At 39.1% G+C, this 16,143-nt stretch overlaps 4 protein-coding genes across 6 annotated transcripts; all 4 read right to left on the bottom strand.

Annotated features, from left to right (window-relative positions):
• Positions 1-1,469: 1,469 nt before the first annotated feature.
• Positions 1,470-5,822, bottom strand: LOC119915993 (sesquipedalian-1-like). 3 transcript variants are annotated; one of them, XM_038735814.1, is made up of 4 exons: positions 5,694-5,822; positions 5,203-5,314; positions 4,380-4,683; positions 1,470-2,515 (listed from the first exon to the last, which is right to left on the bottom strand). In XM_038735814.1, the coding sequence occupies exons 2-4, from the start codon at positions 5,281-5,283 to the stop codon at positions 2,082-2,084; spliced, it is 819 nt and encodes a 272-aa protein (XP_038591742.1). In that variant the 5' UTR covers positions 5,284-5,314; positions 5,694-5,822; the 3' UTR covers positions 1,470-2,081. The 3 variants fall into 3 exon arrangements, with proteins under 3 accessions (XP_038591742.1, XP_038591743.1, XP_038591744.1); XM_038735815.1 differs by lacking the exon at positions 5,694-5,822 and adding an exon at positions 5,396-5,683; XM_038735816.1 differs by lacking the exon at positions 5,694-5,822 and adding an exon at positions 5,469-5,683.
• Positions 5,823-7,104: 1,282 nt separating this feature from the next.
• LOC119915992 (zinc finger protein 180-like) lies at positions 7,105-9,964 on the bottom strand. The gene is made up of 3 exons (XM_038735813.1): positions 9,716-9,964; positions 8,990-9,180; positions 7,105-8,870 (listed from the first exon to the last, which is right to left on the bottom strand). The coding sequence occupies exons 2-3, from the start codon at positions 9,177-9,179 to the stop codon at positions 7,963-7,965; spliced, it is 1,098 nt and encodes a 365-aa protein (XP_038591741.1). The 5' UTR covers position 9,180; positions 9,716-9,964; the 3' UTR covers positions 7,105-7,962.
• A 497-nt stretch (positions 9,965-10,461) lies between these two features.
• Positions 10,462-11,100, bottom strand: LOC119916122 (rho-related GTP-binding protein RhoG-like). Its single transcript, XM_038736011.1, has one exon. The coding sequence runs from the start codon at positions 11,032-11,034 to the stop codon at positions 10,462-10,464; it is 573 nt and encodes a 190-aa protein (XP_038591939.1). The 5' UTR covers positions 11,035-11,100.
• Positions 11,101-14,001: 2,901 nt separating this feature from the next.
• LOC119915462 (zinc finger protein 24-like) lies at positions 14,002-15,989 on the bottom strand. Its single transcript, XM_038734996.1, has 3 exons — positions 15,764-15,989; positions 15,257-15,446; positions 14,002-15,153 (listed from the first exon to the last, which is right to left on the bottom strand). Exons 2-3 carry the CDS (start codon positions 15,444-15,446, stop codon positions 14,273-14,275), a joined length of 1,071 nt encoding a protein of 356 aa, XP_038590924.1. The 5' UTR covers positions 15,764-15,989; the 3' UTR covers positions 14,002-14,272.
• Between the last annotated feature and the right edge of the window lie 154 nt (positions 15,990-16,143).

Genomic DNA, 16,143 nt, shown 5'->3' with positions numbered 1-16,143 from the left:
GGTCTAAAGTTAGTGATACTACTAGATCAGTAGTCACCAGCAGTGTTGAAACAAATCAAATCAAACATTCATAAAACTTGAAAACAGTCCAGCTCCAGTAATGGCACACGACTACTAGGCCTCTAGAAAGTAATGTAAGCGGCCCTTTAATATTGAAACAGGTAGTCGGAAATATGTTAAATGCTATGCTAAATGAAATCACTTTATTCAAAAAAAACAATAGACCCTATAAAATGTTATATTATATATATACATATATTCAAACTTCTAATTGCAGCAAGTTGGTTTCTTTTTTTTATGTTGGTTTATTGTTTTGTGCACTGGTCGCTACTTTTCGAATCTCTTTCTGTGATAATAAGACCCATCTGTGATTGGAAACAGCAAATGATCAGACTAAAGGAGCAGCTTTCCTACTATGGATGCACTAATTTGGGTTGTTCCCGGAGGTTCCCAGTATAGTTGCTTTAGAATAGGAGGACAGTGGCCCACCCACTAAACTCCTTATATGAGCTCCATAGGCTGCCATCAATCACATCACTGTACAGCTATGGAATGTACTGGAATCCAGCACCAGCGTGAACTGATACGTCGTTCATTTGTAGACCTTGTATTTCACATGTCAAAATATTACATAACATTTCTAACTTGACCAAATGTGTCTGTGGCTTTCTCTTTATATTCTGGGAGTTGATTTTTTTTTATCTGACCCTAGATCCTGCCACTGATAATTCAAAATCAGAGGGAACTAACAGCAAGCAAAGATGAAAATCCCATGTGAAGACCGTCATAAGCAGCCCCTTCAAGTGTGGGCTTGAAGGTGAAAAATAGAGGCATAGGGAGAAAGAGACCAAGCTCTGTCAAAGACCATAAAAACAAGACAGCTGTAGAGACTGAAATAGCGCTGCCTCCCCCTGTTATTCTTTGTCAGCCATTTTGAATCTCCTAAAATTTGTCAGACATCACCCTTCTTTGCCTGCTTTACCCCAATACACCTGTCTGTCCTTTTTTTAACCAGACAATCACTGGCCTGCTTTAAAATTAAAGTGGTTCGTAACTTTCATTCACTGGTATATTGACAATTGGCCAATTAAGTGATCAGTAACATTTGATTACTTAACAACAGGGCTTGTGTCAAATTTAGGGCTTTTTTGGTATAAAAAAGTGCTTGTCTAGCATAAAATGGCTTGTAATCCTGTTTATTATACTTAAAAATTAATTAATTAATTAATAAATACACTAAAAATTTTCTTGGACAACGTTTAACATTTAAGAAAATAGTAATTTGGGAATATATCTCTAAGGTATAAGAAAAAGTAGAATTTTGTTATCTGTACAGAAATATTAGAATCTGCATTATTGGCTCAGTATGTGTAAACATACCAGGAAAATAACTCTTTTTAAATTTTCCCTAAATGTAATTACACATGAAAGATCGAAACAGACACAACTAAAAACAAGGACAATAAAGCTTAAGAAAGAAAGTTATGTTTATTTATTTTTTTACCTATTATGTATACAAGTAGGTGAAAAAAAGGTGTATTTATGGCAGGTGTGGATTAATTTCTGGTAACCGGACAGAATGACCAAAGGCTTTAACTGAACCCTTATGACAAGTCTTTGTTAAGGTGCCAGTATTAAACCATTTGATTTCAAATAACTACTTATTTTATATTTTTCCTTTCTGCAATCATGTAATGAAAACTTGTCAGGTATAATCATTTACTTTAACAATAACTAGCCATAGGGATTTCTCATACCATATCCACTAGGTCGAGTAGACAAAGATCAACTAGATATAGGCCACATTTGGAGCTATTATGAGCATCTTTAACAGTTACAGTGTGTGACCAATTTTCAAAACCTCACATTAAAAAATAACTTGAGTGTAATAAGGAACAAACAACAATAGAGCAGGAGATCATAGATAATTTATAGACTATGGCGTAATAAGTAAAAAGCATACAGTATACTCAAGTTAAACACAAAATATATACAAATATATCTTAATAATGTAAATAACTTTGCAACGCAAACACAGTGACTGAAATTAAGGATTAAACACTGAGTCTACATCACATTTATTATCCTAAATCTATTAAGTTTTCTTCCTGAACAACCCCATCACCTCGTCTCCTCTTTGACCAATCAGCAATTAGTTTCTTCACTTCCTTTCCAAAATATTCATGCAATTTACTAAATTCCTCCTTGTTGCCTAAACAGATCCCTGACCACTCCCCCAAAGGTGGAGCAGGAGTGTTGATAGGCACCACGTTTGCGTTCCTCTTGGGCCAGAGTTTGGGTGATCTTTTGCTTGATGATTTGGATGACACGGTCAGAGCTTGAAGCATCGAGTTGGAGCTCAGACCGGCTCCGGCCCCGACACCCAGCGCTGGGTACGATGAGAGCGGTGAAGTTTGTGTGCTCAAGTAGTGTGCAGGATGTCCCGCCTCTGATGTGTTGAAATTTGGCGTGACAAAAGCGCTGGGTGGTTCACTGGAGAACTCGCCTAATGCATCTGAGGAAACAGCAAAGACAAGCAGAGAAACACATAAATAACCAAACAACTAAAGTCACATTAACAGAGACAGAGAGAGAAACACCCATTCCTACAACTAATGGCTGCCCCGTGGTGCTAAAGCCACATTGTCTGTAGAGCACTAAGAATGTGTTAAACCTAAACAATACAAACACATCAACTTACATTTTCAAAAGATTTTATACTGATGAAAAAACAGTATCAGTGTTTGTTTTGTTAAAATGTTAATCAGTGTCAAACTACAGTAGATCTAGCCAGTGAGACCATTTCCTAACCCCCCATGTTTTGATTTTATTGTTAAAATCATGCCCCCAGATTAAGGCTTGCTGGATGTTTAAGTCAACAGAAACACTTCTGCCGTGACCAAAACACTCTTGACACCAAAATGTCTCTTTCTAGACCTAAAGACTGAGCTGGAGGACAGAGTTTACTGAGACTGCTACATTTCTCCTTCCCACCTTAAAACAAAATCATTAAACGCAAGGCCATTCATCAACTTCAATAAAAAAACTCTAGGAAATAAAGTGAGCCACGTTCAGTTGTGATAAAGAAGTTTCAGAGACTGACTGAAGGCTTACATAGAGTGGTTTAATGAGACTCAGCTGAGGAGATTTGCTTTGATTTTGATTTGATAGTCTTTATTGTACATGAGGGGCAATTCGGTTTGCCAACAGTAGTCAATACACATCATAAAACAAATAAATAAATAGAAGACATAAACACATATAACAAAAAGTAGATGTTATCATAATAAAGTTACCTTGAGATATAAAGCACTGCGTCCATGAGTCCTTTATTAATGTATGTGTGCAACAACATCTAGCCCTACAGCTTGTTTAAAACCCAACAGCTGGCGGAACAAATGATCTCAGATATCTGTTTGATTTGGCCCTTCTGGGGAAAGTATCTATACTCCTCGCTGATGGCAGCAGTTGAAAGCTCTGCATGAAGAGGGTATTGATGGTCAGCCAGAATGGCCTTTGACTTCTGAGTGGCTCTAACTTGATTAACACGGCCAAGATCATTCAAGTTAGTGCCAATGGTCTTTTGTCAAAGTTTAACAATCTTTCCCAGCCTATTGTTTGTTAAGCATGCTGAGGATGCCAAACCAGCAGATCATTACAAAAAGTTAAAATCGACTCAGTAACGGATGAATAAAACGTTTTTAAAAGCAGTCTGTTTACTTTCTCAAGAAAAACAGTCTCAGTGCCAGCACACAACATGTGAACACAGAGAATGTCAACACCAAATCTGAAGGATACTTCCTGTCTGGGAATATTTATCCTCCCTACACCCACAGAGATTCCCTAATTGTCCAGATAAGGTTATTGTTCACCTATCTATACATGTGTGAAGAGTCTAGTGGATATTGGTCCAAATCAAGACACATTGTGTGTCATTTAAGCCAAAACATGATCTCAACCTTGGGTTACCTAACAAATGGATAACAGTGCATCATTAGCAAGGCAGCTGTGTCAGTCATACGACCAAGCATCATCAGTGAGTAGATTCACATACATACAGCCAAAATACCATTTATACTTTATAATTTATTGCAATCAAATACAACAAAAAGCACAAACTACTAGTTAATATACGCCTCTTTGATAAAGTCTACAAATTTAGATCATGAGAAACTTGAGTTATTGTTTTAAAAATGTCTGCCCCTGCTGACAGACAGATGTTATGAGATTAGTCTGTCTGCATACTGTGTACCACGACGTACATGTGGAGGCTGTTAACAGTGACGCCTCACACAGCTGCCCTCTAGAACAAAAGGCTGCTCTCTTTCACCCACAGATGAACAACAACAAAAAGAAGACGCAGCCTTTCAGTTTCTCACCTCTATACTTCTTCTCCAGGTCCATCACTAGCAGGGCCAGGTAGCTGTGGTTGGCCGACAGCAGGGCTTTAATCCAGCTCTCCTGACTGGCCTGGTCCTCGGCGGCAAACTTATACGTCCGCAGTCCCGGCTCGCTCCACACCAGCGAGAAGGCAAATTGCTCCTCGGACTCGCACAGCTGGACAGTGCAGCCCTCCAGGACAATCACACCCGCCAAGTCCCGGTCAGCGGGCCGGTCCTTGTAGAAGAGGAGGTTCCCCTTCAGCACAAACCAGCGCTTCTGATAGGAAGTCTTTATCTCACCCTGTGTGACAGTTGTGGCATCTGTGCTTTACTGACTCAGTTACAAATAGCTCATTTACTCAATTTCTTACACAACTGGTTTGGTGAAAGAAGCAGTTACAGGAAGGTTAAATGTTACAGTGCTTTATTAAATTGCTGATGCAAGCACTTTCGATGTGCTTAAAATATTACTTAAAAGCTGTATGGACTGACAGCAGTAGTAGGCTATTAAAGTAATTTATTCTATTTCATTGTATGTGCTTTTATTTGCCTGATTTTATTCAGTTATAGTGCTATAATTTTAATCTTAATTTCACCTGTAACTTTGTTTTGAAAAGTGCAGCACAAAAAAAGTTAATTATTATTATGAAGACAAATGTGTCACATATTAATGGAAAAGTGGGTATTGTTAAGTGCGTTTTTAAAACCACATTTTAGTTTTGTTAATTGTTTAAAAGGCAAAATCACCACCACAATGTAGTCTACTTAATCTTGAATTTGAATACTGTTTTAATAATAGGTTTTATCCAAAGTGTCATACCTTCTTGTACAGATACCCTTCTTTATCCACGGGTGAGTTGCAAGATTCAAAATAGTTGACAATTTTTTCATTAAGCTTCATTTCAACATCACAGGCTGCTCAAAGCAGGAACCTGCAGTATAGAAAACAGCAAATATTAAGCCCACTTCCACATTTATTACTGAATGTCTGTTTATGGTGACCTAATACTAACTTTAACTCATGCTCGTGTCACAAGAACATGCTTCACGTCTCAAATTTAAAACGTTTAATACAGTCCAATACACCATTTAATGTCAGGTAAATCTTGTTGAACAGATGCCAAAGTCACCGCCATAATAACTCGCCAGCTGTTTTCAAGGCAGTAACGTCTCGACATCCGTGTTAGCGTCGTATTGAACAATAATTGACTCTCTTGAATTTCGGTTCCCATTTGCAACGTGTCTACTTTAACTTTAGAAATTGCGAAACCCGACAAGTTCTCATATCCACACGCTTCTTTGTTTACTCACCTTTCTGTAGCGCGTAACCGTGCTGCAGTTTCCTCATGAGGGTGTGTGTCAATCACTTCCTGGTAGCGAAGGTGAGCGCACAGCTTCACGTCAACAGCGCGAACTGCACTGTGTGTGTGTGTGTGTGTGTGTGTGTGTGTGTGTGTGTGTGTGTGTGTGTGTGTGTGTGTGTGTGTGTGTGTGTGTGTGTGTGTGTGTGTGTAAACAACGTCAGCTGCAGGCTCATTATAGGAACTAACTCAATGTTTCATTGGCGCCAGTCCAACTATTGTAATATGAAAAGAAAGCTTTAAAAAATCATTATGTTTCTTATGCAAAAGCTTCCGCATCTTGGCACTGGGTTCACTGTCATTCGACCATAGGCACCTTGTCCAAACTGTTTTGAACTATACTATTTTTTATTAATTAACATTAATTAACAGTTACATATTTGCCAGTGTGGCTTACCAGTAAGACAAGTTGGACCATCACCTTCAGTACCTGTGTTGATTTGATTAATTACACATTTGTTTGGAGATTTACATCAGTAAAGTAATTTTAATTTGGTAATTCTGTGGCTATGATAGGGGGTGTTTCCAAATCTAGTTTCAGGACCTTGTGCTCATATGAACTTTTCTAAAAACAAACAAACAAAAAAAACAAGTTGTATTTAATCAAATATCCACAAACTGACATATTATTATCCTTATCCATATTATTATAATCCTGGGTGCAGGCAGAATTATTCCAACATTAATTTATTTGATATTATATGTTTTAGGAAGCATACATGTTTACATTTGATGTAGTGTAATTGAGAGTTAGTGTAAAGCTAATTTTCATAGCACTGGCAGGTTTCTGGGTCCATGGTCATGTAATGAAGTTGCCAAATGTACTTTGTTGTGTGTGCTAAACTTCTCAAATACTTGACGTTGTGCATACACAACGCACAGTGGATGGTTGGTGGTCAGTATAGGGGCCCAATAGTAAATCCGCCATAACACGTGTAATTGGTTGCAGCTGGCAGGGGGTAAATAATGCAGTAAAACAACCTATAAACTTTTTATTCTCTAGCATTTGAAATGAAACCGATATGAGGACCTGTAGTTTCGCAGATGTGTGTGTGTGTGTGTCAGTGGTGTGTATTGGTTATTCTGTGATAATCCCTAACATCTGGTGTGTAAAGTCAAGTGGGTGCATGTGATAATTTCTTACACATTCCAGCCTCATAATATTACTCAAACCAAATAACTCTTAAGGTAAACATTACGCACGCCCACAGGAGGGATGAAAGGTGGTGTTTGTTGGTTATTACTTTTTAATTAATCAAGCCTCGACACCACAATACACCTTTGACTACTTGAATGTGCCTTTGGCCTTGTTAGGGAGTCTTCTGATTAAGGGTTTGCTTGAAACATCACTCACTGAGCTGTTTTTTTGGTAGTAATAAATACATTTATTTCTTCTGCTAATAACTATATAAATAAATATATCCGGCATACAGCAAGCTTCAGTCTGTCTGGAAAATGAGGCAATTTTAAGGACAACCATGCTTCAATCACTGTCTTCAGCATTTACTTATTTAAACATGATAGAACTCATTCTGTGCATGACCAAGAGACACTATATAACACTGTCACCTTTAGTCCAAACACTTCACTTATTTTGGCTGATGAGACCTCGAGTCAGGTTGAGGTTAGGTGGAGCACACAAAACTCTTTATACTAATAGGAATGATGGGGGTGTAACTTTTGGTGCACTAACATGTGCAACAAGAGTGAGCAAAAGGTCAACAATCTAATAAGCTAAAACATTTGAAATCACCTGTATGAACATATCATTAGTGTGCAGAACCTTTTGAAGTATATTTCTTTCTTCTGTTCTTTTGCTAATTGACCATTATATTAGTTAAAATTTCACAATTGACTCAATCTTGTTGGTTAAAAATAGTATTACACAGATATCAATTTAGATATTGATAGTATGCCTTTATATCTGTAAAGCTTTAGCCTCTTTGGTTAAGTGATTATCGTCTACAGCTCTGTTCCTTCATGATCAGAGGGACAAATACACCAGAGCAAGCAGCACACAACTGGCTACATACACCAGAACAGCAAGTAACACCTTAACTATTCCCAGTTAGTCAAAATATATTATCATTTCTTTACTAATTCTGTAGCTCATAACTTAAACACCCAGCAAATACTTCTTTATCTAAGGGCACAGACCAAAAATTGTCCTTCAGATTCTGCACAGAGTGAGTCTGCTGATTTTACTGATTTGAAGTTAATCATTGCTGTTGCTCCCTCCACACTTGCTGTAACTGTAAAATCTCTCCAATATGGATCTTCTGGTGTCTTTTCAGATTCTCCCCCCGACTGAAGCACTTTCCGCACTGGTTGCAGTAGTACGGTTTCTCGCCTGTGTGCACCCTCTTGTGTTTTTTCAAGTCTCCTGCCTGACTAAAACGCCTCCCGCACTGTACGCAACCATATGGCTTCTCTCCTGTGTGACAACGCTGGTGGATTCTCAAGTTCCCAACCCTGCTGAACGTCTTTCCGCATACAACACAGGGGTGCGAATCGTCTCTCCTGAAGTGCTCCATCCTGATTTTTCTCCCATCAAATGCAGCCCTGTTGGTTTTTGCAAATCCATGCCTCCTAGGTATGCCATGATTTGAGTGGACAAAGACATGTCCGCAAGGTTCAGCACTGACTTGTGGCCTGTGCGTCTCAGCAGAGTTCTGACGAGAAGAGTTGAAGCTTAAATCCACACATCCATTATACTGTTCTTGAAGAGGTGGTGGTTTTGATGTTGCACAGCCTGAAGGTTCTGGCTCTCTTTTAACAACAGCCAGGTTTATCCCAACTGAGGTGCTGGAGTGAGAGGCGCATGCATTATTGGATGGGGCAACACTGATGTTCCTGTTTGCACTGTGTGATGTGTGGACTGTCATTGCCTCCTCTATAATGTGTGTCACCTCCTCTGCTTGTGCTTTGCAGTGTTCTGTTGTTTGTGTCAAGTTACACTCAGCTTGTGATTCAGTATTACTGTTGCTCTCCTGTTGTTTTGAATCCTGCTTCACATTGTGGTCAGGTTTGTGGCTGCTTATCGGTTTTTGCTCGGTGAGAGGGAGCTCTGAGTTCTGCCACAAAGTGAGCCCCAAATCCTGCTCTTGATTTTGTGTATCTTCTTTGTCTTTAGATAACGGGCAAAGAAGTGTTATACTTTGACTAGGCAGCTCATGAATAACTTCACTTCATAGTAACAGAATTTATAATGATAAATACACCATGAAAATGACACTTGTTACCCACCTATGCTCTCTCTTGTTATCTTGTCCTGAAGCTCCTGCAGCCTTCTCTTAAGACTCTCGTTCTCTCTCTGTGTTCTGGCAGTTTTCTCCTGGTATTCTGACACCGTCTCCTTCACCACCTCCAGAACTTCTTGCACTGCTTCAGTCAGCAGCTTGGCCACACGAGCATTTAAACGTTCAATTTTAGACATCCTGAAATAAAAAATCACTCATGGTAAGAAATGACTGTGGACTGCTTATGCATAAGCGTCTGCAAAGGGAGCTGTATGTTACTGTTATTGCGTAATCATTAATAGGAAATGTTTCACAAACACTGCTGTGTGACAACACTGTGTACAGAAACGACTGCACATGAAGTTCCTAATCATAAACTGGTCACTGCCTTTATGTACTGTTTTGTTAAAAAGAGGAAAACATCCAATATACAAGTTACAAATAATTTGTCTGGACAAGGACAATTAAATTAGCATTTAAAAAGAAGGCTTATATCCAAATACCACATGTAGAGAATCTGCGATGTGATGCTGCTTTTCAATGTTAACACATAATAGGAATATGATCCCATTTATGACCTGAGCTTTTAACGTTAAATCGTTTACACAGATACGTTTGGTTCGATATGTTGGTGGTACAGTCATCTTCACTCATACCAGTGTAACCCTGGGTGTTTAAAGACCACAAATAAGCTAGTTTCAGTGCTAACTAAGCGTGTTTACAACTGCTGTACCTGCGAGCCGAAGTTAGCGGCTAACGGACGTAGTAAGCTAACTCTGTCCGTTATCGTTTTCCCTTTTAAACTTCCACCAAAACCTCAATGCGGTCTGTGTTAGCTAGACGTTTAGGTTTAATTTATATTTAACCAACTTAACTAATAGGACATTTTTTAAAAACAAATATAAACAAGATAAAAGGGATTAAAAGGATCAGGACGCAACATAACAATTCGCGGCCTCCGGAAGAAGAACCTGCATTACGTCCACTGAGTTGGTTTTCAAAATAAAGGTCCGAGTTGAACGCATTTGTCTAATTTCACATCTGACCCGCAGCAGTTAACTTCACCTCCTACTGAATTCTTCTGTTTCATCAAATCAAATTTAAATCGTTATTTGTCCTGTGACATCATACTGCCAATTAAATGCTTCAGAACAAATGAATGAAAACTGGGATTTCAGGCTTTGTTTGTGTAATTGTGTTACAACACAAGAGAACAACTTTGTAATACCTCCATGCTTAAAAGTAACCAAAACTGTGTTATTTCTTATATTATTTTATTATATTATTGTGTTTCAGCATTACCTATTGTGGATACAGGGAATGACAACATTTAAAAAATAAATACATAAAGAGGTGGCCAGTAAAAAATGTAAATTTTCAACTATACATGCTGTGGTCTGTTAAATATTGATATAAAGTTGGAAACATGACATTCCCCATTCCCATAGACAAGCGCATAAAGCATAAAGCTACCTTAATTTACAAGAGTACACAGGGTTTCTTGCTGGAGGTTGAATGACTGAAAAAAGCACGCACAGCTTCCTCAGACACCTCATCCAGTCCATCATAGCTGATTGAAGCACACTCAAGATATTTAACAGCTTTTATTTGCTTTGCCATGGTTGTTCCCTGCTGCTGTGTGACCGTGGTCTGATTCTGCTCTCTCAGTTTCTCCAGGACCTCCTGATCATCACGTAGGTCATTCTTAGTTCCCACAAGGAGAATGGGCACATTAGGGCAATGGTCTTTAACCTCTGGATGCCATTTGCGCTTGACATTCTCATAGGATGTTGGGCTATCAATGGAGAAATAGATGATGATGACATTGACTTCGTTGTAGCTGAAGGGGCGTAGACGGTCATATTCCTCACTGCCAGCGGTGTCTCCAAGGCTAAGGTTGACAATCTGGCTGTCTACATTAAGCTGGGTCCGGTACAAGTCGATATAACCTGGTTTGTAATCCTTAGGAAAGATCTTTCTGATGTAGGTAAAGAGTAAGTTGGTCTTTCCTACTCCACTGTCTCCAACAACCACACACTTGACACTCTGCATTACTGCATTAACTTCGTCTCCAGAAATTCTGAAACACAAAACGTCCTGCTTAACAGGTTAAGCAAACAGAGGTTTCAGATGACATGGATTTGCATTACGATTTAACACTTCAACATCTACCCCATGTTAAAAAAAACTTTATTGTCTATTTGATAATAGTGACATTGGGTTTGATATGTGCTTTTTCAGGCTAAAATTGGATTAAAGATCTAGAATGTAGACTTGCTCAATGAGAGTGAATGAAAGTCTACATTCACAGTGTTTATTAATGACCAATAATGGTGGCAGACACAATATCAATTAACAGAACAAATGGGAAAATCTGACTTACTTGTCAAATCTGTTGAATCGCATTCTTTTGGCTTGGTGTGTGTCCTGCAGCTTGCCTATGTGGGAACTGAAAGAATCATGTATGTGGTTAAGTAGGCAGCCTTTTAAACCCAACATCAAGTTTAAACAAGTTACGTCCAGTTGGGAAGGAAATAGAAGTAGTTGCTGGAAATTTTGCAGATGGGAAATACCATTTCTGTACTTAGGAGCAATTCTGCTCAGTAGCCAATGTTGCTCTACAACAGATGCAGACAGCACTACAGATGTTTCTGACTGCTCCCTGGGGTTCATGATATTGTGTCCCCTAATAATTGGTGTCATGGGGTTGCTTTAACTCAAATGTGATGTCTTATTGACCAGTGATTTAACTAAATGTTGAGGGATGGTGGTGGTTTAAAAACATTACACTGAGTTGCTATAAAAGAAAAGGTAAAAATAGCCACTGCTGCAAGTTTGTGGCCTCAAAAGCCAGTCTAGTCTTGAAAGTTTAACATCTGATAATCTCATCTGGTTTCAAACTTGAGACACATGTAATGCCGATTTGTCCAAGATGGACCTGTATTATTTGTAGGGCATATATATTTTTTATTTCTGCCCAGCCTTGTAAAAGAGATCAGCTATTTATCATTTATATATGCTGGATTTACTACTAAATACACCACTGCCTGACATCTCCCACCAGAATACAATTCATTTAATCCCTAATAACTAATTTGCCCTGAGAGGGATTGACTTTAAAAACACACTTTTTAGTGTGACAGTTAGTTCAGTACTTTTCCATACACTAGCAGGCTACAATTTGATCAGTGCTTTTGCTGAGTTTTTAAGTTGACACCACGATGTCTGGTTTGGATGGGGGCATTCAGGTTGTGTAGGATCATTGTAAATGAATCTATAAAAACCACAAAGTACCAAACACTTTTATTTGATTTGGGAATGAATGTGGAGGTGAACACAAGAACCTTAGCGACAAGTAGCCTAATACAAATCTCTAAATATTTAACAAACCAGCAGGAACATTACAAATTATTAGATTGTGCTTGATGCTTTAACGTTGACATGTGCGATAAGCTTCCTTCGTTGATAAAAGAAGGCACAGTTACTTTTCCATGTAACACTCTTAAAGCTACATGATTTTCTAAATAGGATTGCAATAATGCTCAGCTGACCTCCACATGAAGGTTCGCAGAGGATTACTCAAATTTAAAGAAATTCACCACTCTGCCTCTTTCACTGTCCAACCGCGGTGAAGTTAGTTTAAAGTTGCTCACCTCTGATGGCTCGCTTTTAACCAACCGGGTTAGTTTAGGGACCATCAATAAATTCAAATTGTGAAAACAGTGTTATGGGAAAATCATTATTTATTTCAATAGATTCCAAGTCATGTGACACAGGGACTTCAAACCAATGCCGAATTGTAGTACTGCACTAGGCAAATGAGACACACCGCTTCATATTTGATTTGAGTGCATTTTTTATTTTATATTAATATTTATTCATAATTTATTGAAAAAAGTGCTGTTTTTTTCAATAGCTTCCAAGTCATGTGACGCAGAGACTTCAAACCAATGCCGAATTGTAGTACTACACTAGGCAAATGAGACACACCGCTTCATATTTGATTTGAGTTCATTTTTTATTTTATATTAATATTTATTCATAATTTAAGGAAAATAATGCCTTCTTTTTCAATAGCGTCCAAGTCATGTGACATAGGGACTTCAAACCAATGCCGAATTGTAGTACTACACTGGGCAAATGAGACACACTGCTTCATGTTTGATTTGAGTGCATATTTTAGAGAGAAATACATGCAATACATACATACATGCAATACAATACATGCAAGGTGCCAACTGCTGATGAGAAAGAAACTAATACTCGTTGACACACACTCACACAACAATGGAACAGCCTTCTGAGCAAATACAGAGGGGGCATATATCTTCCATGTAGTGGACAACCGCTCTACCTCTAAGCAACAGACATTGAAATAAATGTATATATAAATATGTTACGAAAGATTTTTTTCAATTCCACAGGTCCAGTGTGATGGCTGTGAACGGTGGTTCCATGCTCAGTGTGTGGAAATGGACAGCACACAATATGAAGAGGCAAAGAAAGGAAACTGGGAATGTCCGTTGTGTAAATAAAGTGTTTCTTTGAAATCTGCTCAATGCTGTGGAAGAAAATGACTGACTCTTTGTGGTACAACTGCAGTTGTACAAGAGGTGTGTAATATGTGTAATGGGTAGTAGTACAATTCGGCATTGGTTTTGAGTCCCTGAATCATTTGAAATGGAATCTATTGAAGAAAAAAATATACATAAATATTCATATAAAATAAAATATGCACTCAAATCAAACATGAAGCGTTATGTCTCATTTGCCTAGTGTAGTACTACAATTCGGCATTTGTTTGAAGTCCCTGCGTCACATGACTTGGAAGCTATTGAAAAAAAAGGCATTATTTTCCATATATTATGAATAAATATTATATAAAATAAAGAATGCACTCAAATCAAATATGAAGGGGTGTGTCTCATTTGCCTAGTGTAGTACTACAATTCGGAATTTGTTTGAAGTCCCTGCTTCAAATGACTTGGAAGCTATTGAAAAAAAAAGATGATTCTCCCATAACACTGTTTTCACAATTGTAATTTATTGATGGTCCCTAAGCTAACCCCCGTTGGTTAAAAGCGAGCCATCAGAGGTGAGCTAACCGCACTTATACAACCGTAACTGGGTGAACTGACTAAAAAGCCGTCACTGGATCCTGGGTGAATGTTTGTCGAATATCCAACTTAAAACTAACTTCACCGCGGTCACTGACCATCCCTAACTGTCAGTAACGTGTAGAAACATCTGGATATTATGAGTTGGACAATTAGCACATAACACAGCAGCCTCACAGATGAGTTTGCTGGTGTTTCTTCATGTTGCTCGAGTGACTAAAACTTTTGCCACAATGACTGCAGCCAAACGGCTTCTCCCCCGTGTGGTAGCGCAGGTGCACCGTCAGGTAGCCTGACTGGCTGAAGCGCTTCCCGCACACCGAGCAGCAGTACGGCTTCTCCCCCGTGTGCACCCTGTTGTGTTTCTTGTAGTCGCCAGCGTGCCTGAAGGTGCGACCGCAGAGCGAGCAGTAGTAGTGTTTTCGGATGTTTTTCTGGAACGCTCTTGATCCTGGACGTCCCACTTTTGTGTTTATCTGAGTGGCGTGTTGTTTTTCTGCTCCAACGCCGTTTGTATTCTTGTAACTCTGAGATAGTGTCTCTTCTATGCCATTTTGGTCCGGACTGAAGACAATCCCTAACTCATGGTGGAGTCCTGAACTGGCTTGTCTGTGTAAGGATGTAGCGCTCGTACCAGCATCGTCATAAAAATAATTTGTAGCGTGCATTGCGTCTTCATCTGATGTAGGCTCTAGTTTCATTTCATGGTCATTTTCAGAGATTGTAACTGCAGTGACAGGGTCACTGATAGGGTTTGATATTGGGGCCAACAGTCGATTATCAGTCTCAGTTTTAAGATTTCTCGAATGGTTCATGTTATCACCACCCAAATGTGGTCCCGTCGTAGCTCTAGGGGAGAGACAGGTGGTGGCAAATGATGTGATGGATGCTTCATAATCAAGGTCTTCAAATGAGTACGAGGGGCAAATAACTGTAATGTCCTTATCAGAGGGGGTGAGTTCAACCTCATCTTCCAGCTCTTTCTGTTTCTGATCCATGAGATTCAGCTCTGCATCAGCCAGCCGGGCTGCAGAGGAAATGTGTGGCACAATTCCTGCAGGACAACAAAAGGTGACAAGGCACCAAAAAAAGAAGAAAAATCAACATTTTACCAAACAGTCTTAATATTTCTGGGTACAAGTTTTGTTTTGCCTTACCGTTGCTTCCCAATTGTAACTTCTCCTGGAGCTCCTGCAGCCTTCTCTTCAGACTCTGGTTCTCTCTCTGTGTCCTGGTAGTTTTCTCCTGGTACTCCAATACAGTCTCCTTCACCGCCTCCAGAACCTCCAGCACCGCTTTAGACAGCAGCTTTTCCACTCGGGCGTTCAGGCGCTCAATTTTGGACATCTTTATGGATTGATCATTTAAGAACAAATTGACACAAGGTGATCGGTGTGTGGATTTCAGAGCTGTTTGCAGGAGCAACATGCTTTCTAACAATATGATGACTTGAGTTTGCCCTTACAGATCTAACAACTATCAGATAATCAATTATGATACAATTACGGATCGCATACTGCAAAAATACAGATTTTACAATATTACCACAATTGCACAGCGTACCTAACCGTTTCTATCTCACTATTGCGGTAAATAGGCTAAAACTGAGGCTCCTCAGTATTGATATTCATTACAGATTCTTAACAAACGGAAAAGCAGCATACCTTCAACCTAATGTGGTCCCGTTAAAAATACTGTCGCGATAAATCCCAGATTATTTAGCAGTGATCCAGATGAAAACGCTCATTCTTTACAGTATTCACAATTGGGGTATTATTCGCATATAAACTGTAAAATCAGATCTCAGTCATGGCAGGCCAGCAGTCCATTTGGCCATTTATATGTATAGCATTTACAGAAGATAAGCCTACACCAAGTCTAAAAAACGGTCCACCCACATCATCCCCTTCCTGTGTTTTTAAAGCGGCTGGGAGGGTGAGGTGCGTTGCTGCCATCTACTGGTAGGTACTCAAACAGAGCCTTAAAACATCCTGAGTAGAAATGACAATCTACCTTCAGTCATTCAATGCTGATTTTAAAAGTA

This window comes from Micropterus salmoides, unplaced genomic scaffold, assembly GCF_014851395.1.
Source record: "Micropterus salmoides isolate LMB-PRFRI ecotype aquatic unplaced genomic scaffold, ASM1485139v1 Ms_hic_scaffold_21, whole genome shotgun sequence".
In the NCBI taxonomy this organism is placed as follows: domain Eukaryota; kingdom Metazoa; phylum Chordata; class Actinopteri; order Centrarchiformes; family Centrarchidae; genus Micropterus; species Micropterus salmoides.
This window is presented reverse-complemented; position numbering and strand designations above follow the sequence as displayed.

Coding starts and splice junctions, on each gene's coding strand:
- LOC119915993 (XM_038735814.1), bottom strand. CDS start 5,283: ATGAAGCTTAATGAAAAAATTGTCAACTATTTTGAATCTTGCAACTCA. Junction 4,684..5,202: donor AAGGGTATCTGTACAAGAAG/GTATGACACTTT, acceptor ACTGTCACACAG/GGTGAGATAAAGACTTCCTA. Junction 2,516..4,379: donor CCTGGAGAAGAAGTATAGAG/GTGAGAAACTGA, acceptor CTGTTTCCTCAG/ATGCATTAGGCGAGTTCTCC.
- LOC119915992 (XM_038735813.1), bottom strand. CDS start 9,179: ATGTCTAAAATTGAACGTTTAAATGCTCGTGTGGCCAAGCTGCTGACT. Junction 8,871..8,989: donor GATAACAAGAGAGAGCATAG/GTGGGTAACAAG, acceptor CGTTATCTAAAG/ACAAAGAAGATACACAAAAT.
- LOC119916122 (XM_038736011.1), bottom strand. CDS start 11,034: ATGCAGAGTGTCAAGTGTGTGGTTGTTGGAGACAGTGGAGTAGGAAAG.
- LOC119915462 (XM_038734996.1), bottom strand. CDS start 15,446: ATGTCCAAAATTGAGCGCCTGAACGCCCGAGTGGAAAAGCTGCTGTCT. Junction 15,154..15,256: donor GTTACAATTGGGAAGCAACG/GTAAGGCAAAAC, acceptor GTTGTCCTGCAG/GAATTGTGCCACACATTTCC.